Source organism: Micropterus salmoides, unplaced genomic scaffold (assembly GCF_014851395.1).
Source record: "Micropterus salmoides isolate LMB-PRFRI ecotype aquatic unplaced genomic scaffold, ASM1485139v1 Ms_hic_scaffold_6, whole genome shotgun sequence".
NCBI lineage: Eukaryota > Metazoa > Chordata > Actinopteri > Centrarchiformes > Centrarchidae > Micropterus > Micropterus salmoides.
The window spans coordinates 32,802,632-32,820,281 of NW_024044348.1; the positions used below are offsets into that span (position 1 = coordinate 32,802,632).

Consider the following 17,650-nt stretch of genomic DNA (forward strand, 5'->3'; position numbering starts at 1 on the left):
ACAATGGAGGAGTAAGATTAGCACAGAGGAGAAATGTCTCTCGTTTTCACCCTGTTTGAAACAAATGCTGTGACACTGATGGTTCAAGGTGACAACATGAGTTGATAAGAGGGTTTGCTGTCTTTTTATTACCTTTGTAAAGTTAAAGTTATTGAAAAGGTTAAAAGTGCTCTCCATTGATTTTACATGTCAAAGTTAAACTACAAATCATGGGAGTACACCACCTGCGGAAACAGTTGTGTAAAGTCTTCTGTGGCTTTTGAGAATATTACTGTGACATAACCCTAGTACCTAGGTTTGAATTTTAAACAGTAAGCAGGCATAGAGGATGACAGATATGTGCGTTAATCAGGCAGGGATGGTCTAACAACAGATGCTATCATGTTTGGGAAGCATAGGGTCTGGAGCTGTTTGGAGTTTGTGGCCATGGCATTTTGCATTGTGCCTTCCCTTCATAATTTTATTAATTTTACGGAATCACTTTAACATCATAGCAGCCAACTGTACAGCTAAGTGCAACTATAAAGATGCGCATAGAACATTTCCAACAAAGTGGGGGAGTATATTTTGTTCAACCCAATGGGAAGGCTTGTGACCTGACGTGCCACACTTGTATTTTAAGGCTTCTAATGTCCAGCGCCACTTCACTTCATGCTAATGTGAAAAAAGTCTAGTTGTTCCAGATATTTACCAAGCGTCTTGAGCCTGCATAATATCAGCTAGCACTAAAATCTGTACAATGAACATGAATTTCTAAAAAAGTTCCTCTGGAATGCTATCCTTTCTCAAGAAAATGTGAAGAGAAATGTATAGACCTGTGTCCAGCACTGTTCACGTACCATTGCACATTGTACACTACTTTTGGAAAACATATGTATTCTGATCCTAAGAAAAGATAGTATTCAGAAGTATTGCACTGTATCTACCCTTAAGACAAGGCAAGACACAGCAAGTTCAAGACCAGCTGCCAATGGCAATAATTGTATATTCTGTGTTTGAAGATTGCGCAATATCCCGTATCCTGCCTCATACATCCTTGAGACAGACTCACCCTGGATTTACTGGGGACGTTGCAGATTTTGCCTGACCTGGTATAAATAGGATTCCTCTTTGGCAACAAACTGAAGCTCTTCAGGACAAACTTTCAAATGAGAGATCTGGAGCATTTTTTTGGATAAGCAGCTGACGTGCTAAAAGTGAGTGCAGCGTGGCAGACAACACTGCTTTAAAATCAGATTCCACAGTCAACAGGTGAATCCACTGAGTCAAACTAAATACAAGGTATGAAAACATAATTTGCTGTCATTCCATCATACTATAATGTGATGTCTGTATGTCTGTCTGCATGCGATGTGGTTTTCGTGCGGGCTCTTACCAGGCGTTCATAGCGAAAACAGACCCAAAATATGCAAGGGTCTGCTTTGGTAGGCTCACATTGCTTCAAGTGTCATTGAGACCAGCGAGTTTAACTGATAGATCCATGAGTTTGAAGGCTTATTAGACATTTCACAGGAATTGTTTTGCACAGTTAGACAGAATTACTGCGTCACTACTTGCGGCGCTCTGGTAATAAGAAGTAACTGACTGTCAGATCCACCATCCTTCACTCTAGTTAGCTGAATGCTGATTCTTCTCTTTTACTTCATGTTATTGGGCAAGAGTTGATTAATTGTGCAATCTACAAAAATATTCATTGTTTTAATTCTGTTTACAGACTTACATCCAAATGTCATCATTATTTTAATTCTGTTTGCAGACCTACATCCAAATGTCATTTCTCAAGACATTTCTGTGCCAGTTGTGTTAAGAAAGGCTTCCAAGCACAAAATATGTGTTTTCATTTCAACCACCCAAATGTCTTCATTTCATAAACCACAATTGTTTTGGTCAACCAAATCAACTTTAGAGTTTGCACAACATTTGAGGCTAGATGAAAGTGTCTGCAGTTTTATAAACCTCTCCTTAGCCCATGTGGTTATATAACTCCGGTTTCTTTACTATTGGATAGCCAGATCTGTAAACAGTTGACATTTGCATGTATACACACAGACACACACAGTGCTATAGTATTTCCATTGCCACTCAATTTGCAGTCCTGAATAAACAAAGACACCACAGGCCAGCTTCTAAAGAAGGCCTTTATTCGGAGCCAATATGCAGGTATGAAGTTTACAGATTAGGCAGGACTCTCTGTTATCTCAAGGACTTTTTACAACTCAGTGTTTTGGACTGTCAGCTGTTTTCCCTGAAGCTCAATCATTAACTCTGGGCTGAATATACCTGATATAAGGCAGGGCATAAATAGTAATCAGTGTCCCATGTCTGTCTTTTTCTTCTCTGGTGGAGACATGGGGAAAGGCATCTACATCAGCAAACCAGTAGCAGTCACCTGTGTGGTTGCAGCCATCGGTGTTGTGGCCACCATCATAGCTCTGTCTGTGGTTTACGCACAGGAGAAGTCAAAGAATGAAGAGACACTTCTATCCACTGTCAGCCCCAGCACCAGCACCACGCCCTCCACCCCGAAAGAGCCATGGCAGCGCTACAGACTTCCGGACTCCCTCGCCCCTGTCTCCTACAATGTGACATTGTGGCCCCGGCTGGAGCCCAACGTAGATGGCCTGTATATCTTCACTGGACACTCCACGGTGGTCTTCAGATGTTTGCGGGAGACCGACCTCATCATCATCCACTCCAACAAGCTGAACCTCACCATAATCGAGGGATTCCATGCCAAGCTGACGGGCCTCAATGGAGCCGCTGCGCCTGGCATGAAAAAAACCTGGCTGGAGGTCCCCACCCAGTACCTGGTGGTCCAGCTCAACAGCCCGCTACAGGCCGGCAGCATGTATGAGCTCTTCACCAAGTTTGTTGGAGAACTGTCCGACGACCTGGGAGGATTCTACAGGAGTGAATACTTCGAAGATGGGGTGAAAAAGTATGATGCTCTTTTTAACCTTAATTTGGCATTTATTTAATTTGCTTTTTGATATCATTGTGAGGACTGAAACAAAGTGTAAACGTTAATATGTAGTAATGCAGGGTTTAAACACCTCGACAACTACACAGGCATCGCAAAGCATGCATTTAAGCCTGGCCTTTACTTTAAAGACATAGAAGGGCATTTTGGGAAATGCAGAAAGCAAGAGGAGAAGAAGTTGTTAAACTGTCAGCCAGCTTAGTTTAGCGCAAAGATTAGAAAAAAGGGAAACAGTTAGCCTGACCCTGTCCAAATGTAACAAAATCCATTTACCAGCACCTCTAAATTAATTAAAGGTTTTATTCCTAAACTAAACTGTAAAGAGCTATTCTCCACTTGATACACCCAGTGCCCATGTTGTTGCACATGGCAAAAACATAATAAAATAAAGTGTAATAATAATGTCAAAACCTCAGTGTGCTACATTTACAGCCGCTGTGTGTAGGGTTTAAAATATTGTCACTTTGTTTACTCCTAGTGGTTGTTCCATTTTGAATTCTGAGAAAGTTCAGACGCTTTTCCAGGTTGCTGACATTTATTCAGGAAATTGCAGGTGTCACCAAGGAGGGAGCAGTAAAAAAGATAGGTGTAGGGAAAGTGGGAACATCAAAAAAACACAACAACTGCTTCATTACAATTTTTATTGAAAAGATTGAACGTGGATTATATCTAGGCTCTATGGGTGGAGGGTTGCTTTAACATTTCATGTGAGTGTTAATCATTAGGTTTTCATATCTGCTATTATCAGAGTGGTGGCTACGACTCAAATGCAGGCAACGGATGCCAGGAAAGCCTTTCCATGCTTTGATGAGCCCGCCATGAAAGCTATCTTCCACATAACTCTCATGCACCCCCATGAGACTGTGGCTCTGTCCAACGCCATGAATTACGGCAAGTTCTTGTTTCAGTGTCCAGTGAAACATTTTACATGTCAACTGTCCATGTGTAATGTTTATGCTAACTCAACATTAAGTGTAATGTAATATTGTAGCTTGTGTAATATCATTTACAAAAATCTGTTTTTCAGTTGTAAGCAGTAACCACGATTAACATTTAAAAAAAAAAAAAAGTATTACGTGGTCATTTTGTTATTCATGACAGTGACAAACTTGCTCTCCAAATATTATTTACATTGTCACAAGAAAAACAATAATAATGGCAACAATATTACATCTTCAAACATAAATTCTCTGCTGTATTATCCTATACAATCAGCTTATTACACCTCTTTTCTTCACTTATAATAAACCTGCTGTCTTTTTCCCCACACAGAGCCTATTAACATCACTATGGATGGCCAGAGTTTAATCCAGACAAAATTTGAGCCCACAGAGATTATGTCAACCTACTTGCTGGCTTTTGTTGTGTGTGATTTTACATTCATTGGGACGAAACCTGGTGCAGACGTTTTGGTAATTATTTATTAGATCTTACAGTCAGAACCGCACAAATGGAAATGAGTTTAAAACATCTGTCATTTACATTTATAGGTTTGAATACTGTTGTCTTGTAGCACGTGTTTCCCAGTTAATTGTCAGTGCATCTACTATGTCATTTTTATTATTTTTTAATAGTTAAGAAACACTGTAGCACTGTAGACTCTGGACCACCCCCTCCCTGCAACTCCCTGTAGGGAAGAAGAGGATTTTTCTTCAATAATTTTCTTCAATCCTTCAATAATCAGCTTCGAGAACAACACTTCGCCCCAATACCACTTCTACTACTACTAATGTTGCATTTACTGCCACTACTTCTTCAGTGGTTCAATTTGAATCGCTGTATATCTATGCTTCTGATTTAACAGTCTGTGTTAGTTTGTATGATTGATTGAAGTGAATTTGCAGTCACAATTTTCCATTAATTATTACAAATGCAGTTTTAGAAACCATTTATTATATTACTACCAACATCCACTGCATCTACTACAGCTACCAATACAAACAGCAAATGGCTCTCCTGTAGTTTGCTGCTCCTCCCTGTTGGTCAAGGTGTTTCTATGCTGCCCTCTGCTGGACTCAAAGCTCAGCTCAGGTCTCTGGTCTACCATTTTTTCCTGTTCAGTAAATAAAGCAACATTTGTGTCCAGATCAGGATCTGGGCTCGCAAGAAGGCTATAGAGGAAGGCCAAGGAAACTATGCCCTGGAGAAGACTGGACCCATACTGGCATTCTTTGAGAAATACTACAACTCTTCTTACCCCCTGAGCAAGTCAGGTTGGAACACAAACACACACTCACACACTATAAGTTTACATTACTGTAATCAGTACTACTAACCAATATTACTTTGTGTACAAATTATCTTTATTAATTGCTTATATTTTATAGTTTTTAAACATAAAGCGAGCTGTCTAAAAATGATCTCTATGTTGTTTTTAGACCAAATCGCTCTTCCTGACTTCAGTGCTGGAGCCATGGAAAACTGGGGCCTGATCACCTACAGAGAAACTGCCCTCTTATATAATCCTGGCGTATCATCCAATGGAGACAATGAGTGGGTGGCAACAGTCATCTCACATGAGCTCGCGCATATGGTATCACAGTGAAGTACATTCATGTACTGCCCTCCGAAAAACATATCTTTGATAGTGTGTTTAAAGACCGGCCAATAAAATGAAGCTCTGTCTCCTCAGTGGTTTGGGAACTTGGTGACCACGAGGTGGTGGAATGACTTGTGGCTCAATGAGGGGTTTGCCACCTACGTCTCTTATCTGGGAGCCAACTATGCTGAACCAACGTGGAACATGGTGAACTTTGATCTCCTTAAAGTTCCTATAGTTTGAGCCAAGTACTGACAATGAGGATGTAGAAATTAATTTGATGTCTTTTTTTTTGGGGGGGGGGGGGGGGTTGTCTGGTCATACCACAATGCTAAATACCAAAAACAAAATATCTCTGTGTATTTTCCAGAAAGATTTAATAGTTCTGAATGAGATCATTGGTGTAATGGCTGTGGATGCCTTGGCCTCCTCCCATCCCCTCTCAACCAATGAGGAGGACATCCTGAAGCCAGAGCACATCAGTCAGCTGTTTGACTCCATCACATACAGCAAGGTGCAGTATAATTGAGGGCAACACATCACAACTGGCTTACCCCAATGTATTGTTCTCTTCAAGCCCAAGTTTTATTTTTCTGCTGTTGGTCCTCACCTAGGACTTTGCCACCCTCTTTGGGAACTATATAATTAAATGACTAATGAATAACTGATCCTCATTAACAGATAGCTGTAATTCTATCCCATCTGATATTTCACTCTAATATCCTCCTGTTTTCCCTTATAGGGAGCCGCAGTCCTCAGGATGCTCTCAGAGTTTATCACTGAGACTGTCTTTTCCCAAGGACTCCATGTGAGTACAGCTGATTAAACTGATGAGCATCTAATCTGTATGTGTGGTGAAACTGCCCTGAAGTCAGCAAAACGTATTTAATTTGGTAAATGTTGTCATATCACCATTTCATTGGCCTGCATAACTAGTTTTGTTTACCAGAAAAGCACAACCAGAGTCTGACCAATAGGTTATTATCTGTCTGCAGACATACTTGGAGGAGTTCAAGTATAAGAACACAGTTTACACAGATCTCTGGAAGCACCTGCAAATGGTAAGATTGCCCCATCATCACAACTGCTTTCTTTCCATAAAATGACTACTTTAAAAGGAAAAGTGCTTTGTTCATTCATGATTAATTTAGTACAAAAACAGTAAGATATTTCTTTAAAGAATTCTGCATAAGTAGTATGTATCCAGCATGTTCAGCATCATGTCAGACTCTAAACACGTCTATGTCTCATGAACAGTGCACTGTAATGAATGTGAATATATTATTTATTGAAGTGACAAAAAGTGACAGATATGACCTGTAAAAACCCAGTCAACACGTCTCAGTAGCTCTAGTAGTTTGTAGAGTGTCTCCAACTGCAGAACAACAAATTGTAAACATAACACTGACATCTCACCTTATAAAACTGAAAAGGCTAAATGTTAGCATGCAGTAGCCTTTTTAAACATCCAGCAGCAGACATAGAGACACATTAACGGTCATTTGGAGTTGTGTCTCGGTAGGCCTAAACCCAGCAAATATAAGTCAAATATTCACTCTCCTTAGCTCTGCTTTTAGTCTCCACCAACTCCTGAGGGAAGTATCGACAGTTTGGCTGCTAAATTCTTCACTACGTGCACAATGCTAGTGGCTAAATTGTTTTCTCTGTGGTTTGGTGCTAGGCAGGCAACATTAGCCTGCAGTGAGTTTGCATTTCATGTCACATCTAATGTGAGTTTTCTGGGCAATTATTTTAGGTAAAAATATTTATTAGTGCGTCTGTAAAGCCATATTAAAAATAACACACTTCCTCTCACAAATTGGAAGTTGAATTCATAAGAAATACAACACACTTGCTTTCACTTGGTGCTACAGTACAACCTGTTTTGCTATGACTGTAGCCTATGATGGCTAATGTTAACTAAGGTTAACAAACTTTATGTATTGCAATGTAACTGACATTACCAGTAATGTGGTTAACTTTATGGATCTTTTCTGCTTGTGCTACTCTGCTTTTTAGTATTTAGCATAAAACTGTAATTGGCTCTTGTGGCCATACTGAATGCTTTTCAACACAAGATAGACACAAGACAGTAGGTTTGCTTTAAACAGTTGAAAAATGAATCTGTCTATTATTCATTTTGACTCAATGGTCAATAGTCAACAGTAGAGTCAGTTCTGAGATAAAGTAAATGGTTACAAGTCATGACACCATGAAGAAATACATGTATCAAAACATTTGTCAGCAGTATGCATTGATGTAGCTGCCCTCTGAAGTGTTTATCAGAAGTAAAGTAATTTCTCTGCAGGAAGCAAGGAAGAGTCATACTATTACTAATATTTGAATGTTCCTGTAACCAGGCAGTGGATAAAGCCGGCATAAAGCTGCCACACTCTGTGGAGGTTATCATGAACCGCTGGATCCTACAGATGGGTTTCCCAGTGGTCACCATCAACACCCAGACTGGAAAAATCACCCAGAAACACTTCTTATTGGACCCAGACTCTGAAGTGAACATACCTTCAGAGTTCAAGTAGGAAAACTTTTTTAATGTTTCATATATGAGGTCATAGTGAACACCACTGTCATAAGAAACTCACCTCCTCTGTCTTTGCACTGTGTTTACATTCATATGTATGGCTGGACGGATGCGGCTCCAGTTATGAGTGGTTTGTCCCTATTACGTGGATTAAGACTGGTGGAGCTGAGCAGCAGTACTGGCTTCTTAACAAAGAAGGTAAAATTAATTTCAGGTGTACGTTGATAGCATTGCAAGGATGATGAACACAATACAAAAAGTAAGCAGAAAGCATTTTTTAGCAGTTGTTTATTTATCTCCATCCAAACAGCCACAAACACAAACTTGACTCTTGGTCCTAATGAGTGGTTGGTAGCCAACATAAATATGAAGGGCTTCTACAGAGTTAACTATGACTCTGAAAACTGGGAGCGTCTCCTCACCAAGCTGAGCTCCAGACATCAGGTACAATAAGCCAGTATATCTGCTTGGAAATGATACTGCATTACTTCTGCAGTGTGACTATCCAAACTCAGTTTCCTTGTGTCATTTCCTTGTTCACTTTTCAGGATATTCCAGTGATCAACCGAGCTCAAATTATCGATGATGCTTTCAACCTTGCAAGGCGAGGCCATGTCTTGTTATTTATGTTATTATTTTTTTTACAAAGTATTGTGTCTCAGATATTGAATGAGAGGGCTGAGTAATTGTATCTCAATTTCAATTTTTCAGGGCAAGGATCGTGTCCACCACTCTGGCTCTGAGGACTACCAAGTTCCTTGAGAAAGAAGTCGAATACATGCCCTGGCAGACAGCCAGACGAAACTTGGACTACTTTTTCCTCATGTTTGACCGCAGTGAAGTTTATGGACCCATGCAGGTTTGTGATGAATGACTGTTCAACATTTGTTATACTGCTTCTATAAATTAATTCCAATGCTGATCCCCCCCCCCCCCCCCAAAAAAAAAAATGCAGATCATGGAACAATATAGCTAGGAATCATATGCAATGTAAATTCATTTCTGAATGACACATTTCTATTCTCAAACAGGAATCCAAATTAACAAAACATGTGTATCTTCACCCCTCAGGCTTACATAAAGAAACAGGTCACTCCTCTGTTTAAATACTTCAAAGAGCTCACTCTCAACTGGACAAAGATCCCGGAAAACCACAACGACCAGTAAGGCTGTTGAAGTGCTGTTTGTTTTAAATGTCTGCTTCAGTCTTTTGCACACATATGTGTTATATTAACACTGTTAATATATAACATTGATAACAATGACCACTTTAAGACCGGACTGTAACTATTATAAAAGTTATGAGGCTGTCATGACTAGATTGATGTTAGTCCTACAAACCTTAAAGAGCTGAGTCAAACAGGATGATACACAGAAAAGCACAGGATTCAATGAAAGTCAATATAAAATCTACTCTTTTTTGATTGGCAACTTACATTGTGCTAAGCCACATTAAACCATTTCTTTGTGGATTAATGCAATGTAGATGAGCTGAAACTTTAATTAAAGTGGGAAAACTAGGTAACTCTCAAAGTTACCCATCCTCTGTCAAAAAATCTTTCCAAGCTGTACCTTACATAATCTTCTCCACACTGTGTGCCTTTCTCCAGTATCTCTTTTAATGTGTTCCCTCCAGTTTGCCCTTATCTTGATAGAAAGATATTCTATCTCCTGAGTTTATGTTTACTTCTTCACTTACATTCTCACTCCTGGAAGACTTCAGTGCAGTTCTACTAAAAACCTGCATTTTGGGTTTTACTTGATCCGAGTTTGGCTTTGTTCACCTAATCATATGAGTCAACACTTAGGAGTTGTAAGGGACTCTTTCATCAGTGTTAACAGAGGGCCCAGCTGCTGACCTCACGTCTGCGGACCCCAGCCAGAGGGAAGAGAGAAGGACTCTGCATATATGGGTTACTTCCTTTTCTGCAACATTATAAAAGCTCAAACAAAAATAGGCTGCTTTTTTTGGTAAATTGAACATATTTTCATTCAGACTGAGAGGGTAACAGTGTCTTCTGTGTAAAACAAAATCTGCTTTTAGTAAGAAAGCCACGCAAAGAGTAAAATGTTCAGGCCAGATATAATCTTTTATCTGTATCTTCAGTCTTTTATAAAGATATTTGTAACTAACATCAGCATTTTAACATTAGCAAGGTGTGGAAAAAATAGAGTGTATAGAAGATGTTCTGTATTCTATGTACATGTTCAGAAGGCAGTATGAGTTTAGGCACACCAAATTCACTAAAATCAAACGCTGACAGTGACAACACAAGAGAGATTCATATTTCCAGTTTGATTCAAGAGAAAATATATTATAACATGTTTCACGTGGTTTTAAAGGGCTGTTCTTCAACACTTGCTGTAATTTCAACCATGATTTTTTAGGTAATTTAACATAGTATTTCTGTCATACCTGACACACAACAAGAAAAAATTTTTAGCTATTTTTTTTTACCTGACAAAAACATTACATTAACACTACTTAAAGCCCATCTCACGCATGGGGAACCTACTCTCTTCCCACTGGCTCGCAGACCTGGGGTCCCCATCTGAGGTCCACAATTGGGCCCTTCTGGAACACTCTTCTGACACCTGTATCATCTCATGTTCCAGGTACAACCAGGTGAATGCAATCTCCTTGGCCTGCAGCACCGACGTGGAAGGCTGTAAGCAGCTGACCACTGGCTGGTTCAGAGAGTGGATGAAAAACCCAAACAACAACATGTAGGTTGGCACCTCAGCCTTTTCTTTCATTCTTTTCATTTATTTTCTCTCTTTATTTCAATAGTGCTTATATATATTATTCTTTCTTTCCTCCTCATTTTCACAGGTATTAATATGTCAAATTGTGTTAAATGCAATAGTTGTTTTAATTTAATTCCAGTATTTACCTTCCATCACTTCAGACTCTTATCAGCCATTTCCCACTTGACCTCCCTGGTATCTTTCCCAGCCTCTGCTGTCATTTCCTTTGACTCTTTGTCATCTGTATCAATCGTTCCAGAATTAGTCCCAACTTGAAGTCCACAGTCTACTGTAGTGCAATTGCAGCAGGAGGTATAGCGGAGTGGGACTTTGCTTGGTCCATGTACAAGAATGCCACCATTGCTTCGGAAGCTGAAAAACTCATGCATGCTCTGTCCTGCACCAAACAGCCATGGCTGCTGAACAGGTCAGTACCACTGACATCATCCTGGGTAATGTTTGTTCTCTCATTGTTTGTGTGTGTGTTCTCTTCTTCAGGTCACATTGCACTCTACATCAAGCTCTTAGTGCATGATGAATAAACAAACCTTCTGTACGTTTTATTTATATCAAACTTTTATCATTATAAGTAACATGTTCTGACAGAAAATGGTCACTGCTGGGTTTAGATGGTCCTACCTCAAACACTGTTCCACACATTAGGGTTTTGTCCTCACTGTGAGTGTGTTTCAGGTATCTCCAATATTGTCTGGACCCAGAGAAGATCCGTAAGCAGGATGCCACCTTCACCATTGTTTACATTGCTAGTAACCCCATCGGTCAGCCTCTGGCATGGGACTTTGTCAGAGCCAACTGGGCCCATTTATTCAATGAGTGAGTTTTCCCTTATCCACACATGTATATTCCATCAAATGGCGCTGTGACAGTAAACTCAACTGGTAGAGCAATGCAGTGTCACAATACACATTCATGATGCTGTTAGAAGGATGTTTAGTCGGGTGATGTTGGTCCAGCACTTTGGTTCAAACTGAAATATCTCAACTACTATGCTGATGAATGGATTGCCATGAGGTTTGGTGCCCAGTGGGTGAATCTTGATGATTTCGGGAATCCTCTGACTTTTCCTCTAGCATCATCATCAGGTCAAAATTTGCCTTTTGCCAGTATCCCAGCAAAACTGATGCCCTTTACATCCACCTCTAATCCTCTGCTAATTAACAAATGTTAGCATGCTAACACGCTACACTAAGATGGTGAACACTGTGAACATTATACTTGCGAAACATCAGCATGTTAGCATTGTCATTGTGAGCATGTTAGCATGCTAACATTAGCATTTAGCTTTACTGAGTACAACATCACTCAAAAGCTTTGGTTACACAGCCTGTAGTTATTTGCAAAATGATCAAAGCCTATCTTGTTTTTGCCTTTTCTTCAGCTATGGTGGCGGATCATTTAACTTCGGAAGACTAATTGATGGAGTGACCAAGCGATTCTCCACTGAGTTTGAGTACAAGCAGGTACAGTTTCTCTAATACGTGTTGTTGTTTTCTGTAATGACCCAATGTTTCATTTCACATCGACAATTTGTGATTAATAACTAGACTAATGTTTGTCAGGTATGGTACAAGCATGATCTCTGTATCCAAATGTATGAGACCTAAGAGTTACTGGGTACCCATCCCCCTCTCTCTCCAGCTGCTGCAGTTCAAAGAAGACAATGCAGGGCAGTTAGGCTCGGCCACCTCGTCTTTTGATCAGGTACTGGAGAGAACTAAGGCCAACATGAACTGGGTGGCCTTGAACAAGCAACAGGTGCATGAATGGTTCACCAGTGAAGCATCTTCTCTTGTTTAACACTCTCCCCTACTAATTTTTCAAATGTATTGTTCTACTGACTTTTGCTCCAGCTGGAACTAAATGTAGAAATTTTTTGAATTGATGGAACTTTTAAAAAATGTATTGTTTTGATTAAGCCTTTTTATGAATAAATTTGATACCAAAATCTGGTTTTGCATGTGGAAAATATGCTTTAGTACTACTTGTACATTTCAATATTTTAAATAATTGTCACATCACAAAAGATATTCTGCTACTGCTTATCCCTTTAGCTCCTGAGAGGAGAAACAAGAAGACAGAGAGCATTCTTTGAGACCACCTTGGGGATTTTTGAAAGGTTGGGAGCACAGCTTGTGTTTCAAGACAGCATGTGCTAAAAATAATAAAAACTAAACAAAGCTCATCTGAATGTAAATCACTTGACTGAAAATAAATGTCCACAAAGCTTCAGTTATTATAAGTAAGGCAGCTCCAGGCATCTGGGCAGCATCACAGATTACGTTGTTGACATAGCCGTCCTAAATGACTAAGACATTACACACTGAATGTCTTTGTCCATATTTAAGTTCTAGGTTATATATATGGAAACTGCAGAGGAACAACTTCCAACAGGAATTAAAACAGATCAACAGAACTATTGCCCAACTTTCTGAACTTAATCCAGGGCCAGTTATTTATCATGAGGTTTCTTTCAGGCTCTCAACCATCAGCCATGTTTACACAGGATGGAAAAGGTGCCAGTTAACTGGTCCTAGTTCAGCTGCCACTTCTCTCAGTGGGGGTCTTTCCTTAAGGACTTTAGAGGGGATGTGCTCCCTGTTTAGCACCTCATTGTCCTGCTGACAGCTGCGGTGTTTGTGTAAGGAAGTGGAGGCCAAGCACCAGGTCTGGTGCAACAACAAAGCCATTCGGATGAATGCAACACACTCAAGGGTTATTTTGATAAATAATATTTATTCTGTTCACATTGTGAAAGCTCAATAAATACACAGTTCTATATACAAAAAACACAGAAATATATTTTGTTCAAAATAACAAAAATGAGAAGTTTTGTCCATAAATCAATGTTTGAGGTCATTGTTGCAATGAAAATAGTTGAGAGGATTGATCGCCATATCTCTCAGCACTGTCCATACAAGTTTGCATTTTGTAGCTGCTGCTGTGGAGTCCAGTACTGCTCGCTGGAGAAGCAAACTCCACTAGAAACCTGACAACAGAAAACAGATTTTGGTTATGAACTCGTTCAATGGTAACACTTTGGAAAACCATGTGCAAATTAATAGTTTATGTAAAACAAAGCACTTGTAAAGTAAATTCTGTTTAGTTCAAAAATTATTGAAATTGAAATTTACCTGATATGAGTTCTGTAGAGAGGACAGCTGGGCTGTGCTCATGGTGTTACAGTCTGATTCTTGTGTGCTGTAGCAGGCTGTTGGCTGACCGAGGAACTGGTTGAGGTTCTGCTGCTGCCCCACAAAGCCTGAGGACCTCTTCTGCTCCAGCGCCTCGTCGCTGAGGCCCAGCTGGGCTGACAGGTAGGAGATGTAGCGGATGGTGAGGCGCAGCGTCTCGATCTTGGTCAGGGTCTGTCCGACTGGTGCCACAGAGGGTGGAAGGTATGACCTGAGATGATGCATGGCCTTTGTCAGATCCCTCATCCTCAGCTTCTCCCTCTCGCTGGCTGTCTGGCGCTTCTTCCCTGGATACCTGGACCTGGATTTCTTTGTGGTGGAGGTGGTTGTGGAGGATCCGGAGCAGGGCAGAGTCTGCGTCTCTTGGGCAAGAGGAGGCGCTGCCTGGCTGTTGAAGATGAAACAGTCCAAAGCGTCTTGTTTGTTCCCGGCAGGCTGGAGGGAGGTGGGGGAGAAGCAGAAGGAGTCCACAGAAGAGGTCGGAGACAAGCTGCTTCCAGCGCTGAAGTAACCAGGGTCCGGGGCTAGATCATAGGCCAAAGGATCATAAGACTTGTCCAGCAGGGATTCGCAGTCAAACAGGAAAGAGTTCTCCTGGAGCTGGAGAGGAGAGCAGTAGGACACCTCCATAGCTGCTGTTGTAGTCGTTGCAGTTGATGCTGTGGTTGTAAGCTCTTCCCTGAGCAGTGAGCTGTGTGTTGCTGGTAAGGCAGGCAGAGGATAGTGAGGAGGACCATGGAGACTGCTCCATATATGTGGTGGGAGGTGCGAGGTTGCACCTTCATCAGCCACCTCAGGTCCTGAGAAGCTCTGGGAGCAGGGCTGACACCTAGGCCAGGGGGTCCCATGGGAAACGGGCCAGCTCCAAAACAAGGTGTGACCTGGCAGCTCGCACGGGCATCATAAAGTAGACAAATTCACACTATAGGCTACTGCAGCCTGGGAACATGAAAGAGGTTTTATGCGGGTCACTGGTCTGTCTCTGAACCTGAGGATTTTCAAAATACGAAATCTATACTCATTGGCTGTGACTGCAGACAGCTAAATGATCTGTTACCAAACATGTCCAATAATCCAAGAGCAATTTATTTTTATGAATGGCTCAGGCTGTTTGAATGAAATGATGAGCCCTGTAACTGTAAGGTCTCGGGTTCAGTCAACACTAGTCAATGTTTCTGTCCCATCATCATCCATATCCAGTAAAAGTTGTTTAGTGAGACACTGAAGTTAATTAGTCAGTTCTACATGTCATTAGTGCTGCTCTTTGCTGCTGCCCCTGCTAGGTCAGGCTGGAGAAGTGTGCCAGGGCAGCTGTGAGGTGTGAGGAGTTTGCACCTACTCCTGTTTGGACACTGACTCAGCAGTAGGCCTCACTGGCCTGGGAACCCTGAACTGCAAAGGAAGAATGTGCAGAACCAATATATATATATATATTGTTTATATTTGAAGAATTGAGTCTGTCTTTTAGGTTTAATAAATGACAGTCGTCCTGGCTGGGTTTTCGAGCTCAGTGGTACTTACCTGCTTCGATAATCTTCAGTTTCTACACTACAGACAGTCCAGTTAATGTCCCTGTTATTGAGATATTATGATGTTGGAAACTAAAAGAAGACTAAAAAAAATAACATTGTTGGTAGCAGAGGGGAGAGAGTTGAGAGGAGTGATCATGATTCTTTGTGTAGATAAAGACATGATGCATTCTGTCATCAGTCTTCTACTGAATGTTTACTTTGCAACAATTTATTTATATTCTTATTCTATTGTTTTATTTTACAGATCCTACGCAGATTCAGTCCAGACCTTCTCAGTGATTTGTTGGTATGGGAATTTAGTTGGTCAAAACCGCAATTATCTAATTGTGTTTTTGTTTTTTTATGCTGCAAAACAAGTCTCTTTTTCTCATCTGTAAAGATCCTGAACTGAACTGAACATTGTTCAACTCCATGATTTGTTTTCTATTCAGTGAATTTCTTTAGCAGAGTAGGGATTTTGATTTTTGAATGTTTGAACAGATCACTGGATTCCCTCTGATATTTCTGTGGATTTGATCGTCAGGTGTTGACCATGGATCTGAGTCCCGAGCAGCGTTCCCACAAACCACCGCGTCACATTTGACTCCTGCTCTGCAGCTGAGGTGAAACCTATGAGTGGTACGTGTGAACCAGTCACGCACAGCTCTCCACCACCTAGGTTATGCAAGAAAAACAGACATCTGAATTAGGAGAAATATACCAGACAAGGATGGCACTCCTCTTATGACATTAAAAAATTTTGAAAATCAAAATGTCAAAACGCTGTTGAAACTGATTTTGCTGAAGCTAGTGTAGTTTTTTTAATTTGTCTTGAGTTAGAAAGTGTGTGAGGTGACACCAGGCTTGACAGCTGACCCAAGTATTCCCAGAGGGAGCTCCAACCCCACATTAATATGGGACACAACATTATATGAGTCGCAGGACGCAACCTCTCAACATTTCATCTGTTTTTGTTACATATAGGGTTGTTATTTTCCTCATACTGATCTGTTGCTTTGTAACATACAGGTTACTTTTCTAGTACAAGCACAGTAAAGTATCTATAATCTGATAAAGAGTGTAAAATGATTGACAGCACTTATTACAACTAATTCTCCCACTGATTAGAGTTTGAAGCTTTCACAGATGGGATACTTTCTGTTGTACACAGAAAAAAATTTGAAGGTTTATTTTCCTGCATAGATTTATTTTATTTATTTATTAAATGTATTTTATTTGTGTACATTTTAGGGAAAGCACCGCTTTCATTTTATTTCTTTTTAAATGATAAACTATTAACTGATTATTATAAACCTTCTTCAGAAGGACCTTCAGCTGTCAACTTTCTTCTCTCCCTCCCAGGCTGATGATGAGAGGATCTGTCTTCTCTTAATCCACATTAGCTCTGATGGTGTTTACTCACATGTAATGAGTGAATAATTAGCACAGCTGTGCTAACCCTTTCATCTCAAACCTTTTAGTCCCGAGAGTTTATTAGCTTTTCTGTGATGAAAGCCTTAAGTGAGTGTATTAAGCTTTGTGTTAGGTTTGCTGCTTGCATATCAAATGAACTGCATGCATGTGGCAGACACTCCTGCCTGCTATGCAGCTCCACACACCTCTATGAATAATAAAGGTCTCTCTGTAGGCTCTGGCAGGTAATTAGGCCTTTAGGTGAGAGAAAGATGGAAAGAGCAGGGAGGACCTTATATCTTGGTCTAGACTTAGCGGTGCCAAGGACCTCTCTGTGTTTGCAGAGCCCCATTAACAAAGATACACTAAATAAACTAGATAACCTGTGGCAGAGGTTGATCTCTCGCCTGCTGTGGAAAAAAACTCAGATTACTCATATCTCACATACTTCAGAATAAGGGAGGAAAACACTATGATGTTTGTCTCCCAATTGTTAATGTTACATTTAAGGTTATGTTTAAGGTTACCTGATATTGCCTTCCAGTAATATTCACATAGGATTATGTATGGCTTCTTTATGGCATATTTTCTGCCTGTGACATTTGTAGTATGCATAAACCACCATAGAATTACTTCAGTTTTCAATTATTTTTGATATTGTGTTGGAGCATATTTCACAGACAATCTTGCAAAAAACACAACTGTGTT

The 17,650-nt window shown here is 40.4% G+C and overlaps 2 protein-coding genes across 2 annotated transcripts; one reads left to right on the top strand and one right to left on the bottom strand.

The window, feature by feature from the left end:
• The first annotated feature begins 24 nt into the window (after positions 1-24).
• LOC119889854 (aminopeptidase Ey-like) lies at positions 25-12,777 on the top strand. Its single transcript, XM_038700749.1, has 21 exons — positions 25-1,281; positions 2,347-2,938; positions 3,729-3,871; positions 4,253-4,392; positions 5,067-5,193; positions 5,359-5,513; positions 5,613-5,726; positions 5,890-6,033; positions 6,262-6,327; positions 6,515-6,580; positions 7,880-8,052; positions 8,180-8,256; positions 8,369-8,502; positions 8,607-8,662; positions 8,770-8,917; positions 9,130-9,221; positions 10,675-10,785; positions 11,066-11,233; positions 11,500-11,640; positions 12,206-12,287; positions 12,466-12,777. Exons 2-21 carry the CDS (start codon positions 2,349-2,351, stop codon positions 12,622-12,624), a joined length of 2,886 nt encoding a protein of 961 aa, XP_038556677.1. The 5' UTR covers positions 25-1,281; positions 2,347-2,348; the 3' UTR covers positions 12,625-12,777.
• A 949-nt stretch (positions 12,778-13,726) lies between these two features.
• Positions 13,727-14,648, bottom strand: mespaa (mesoderm posterior aa). The gene is made up of 2 exons (XM_038700806.1): positions 13,959-14,648; positions 13,727-13,813 (listed from the first exon to the last, which is right to left on the bottom strand). The coding sequence occupies exons 1-2, from the start codon at positions 14,646-14,648 to the stop codon at positions 13,727-13,729; spliced, it is 777 nt and encodes a 258-aa protein (XP_038556734.1).
• Positions 14,649-17,650: the final 3,002 nt, after the last annotated feature.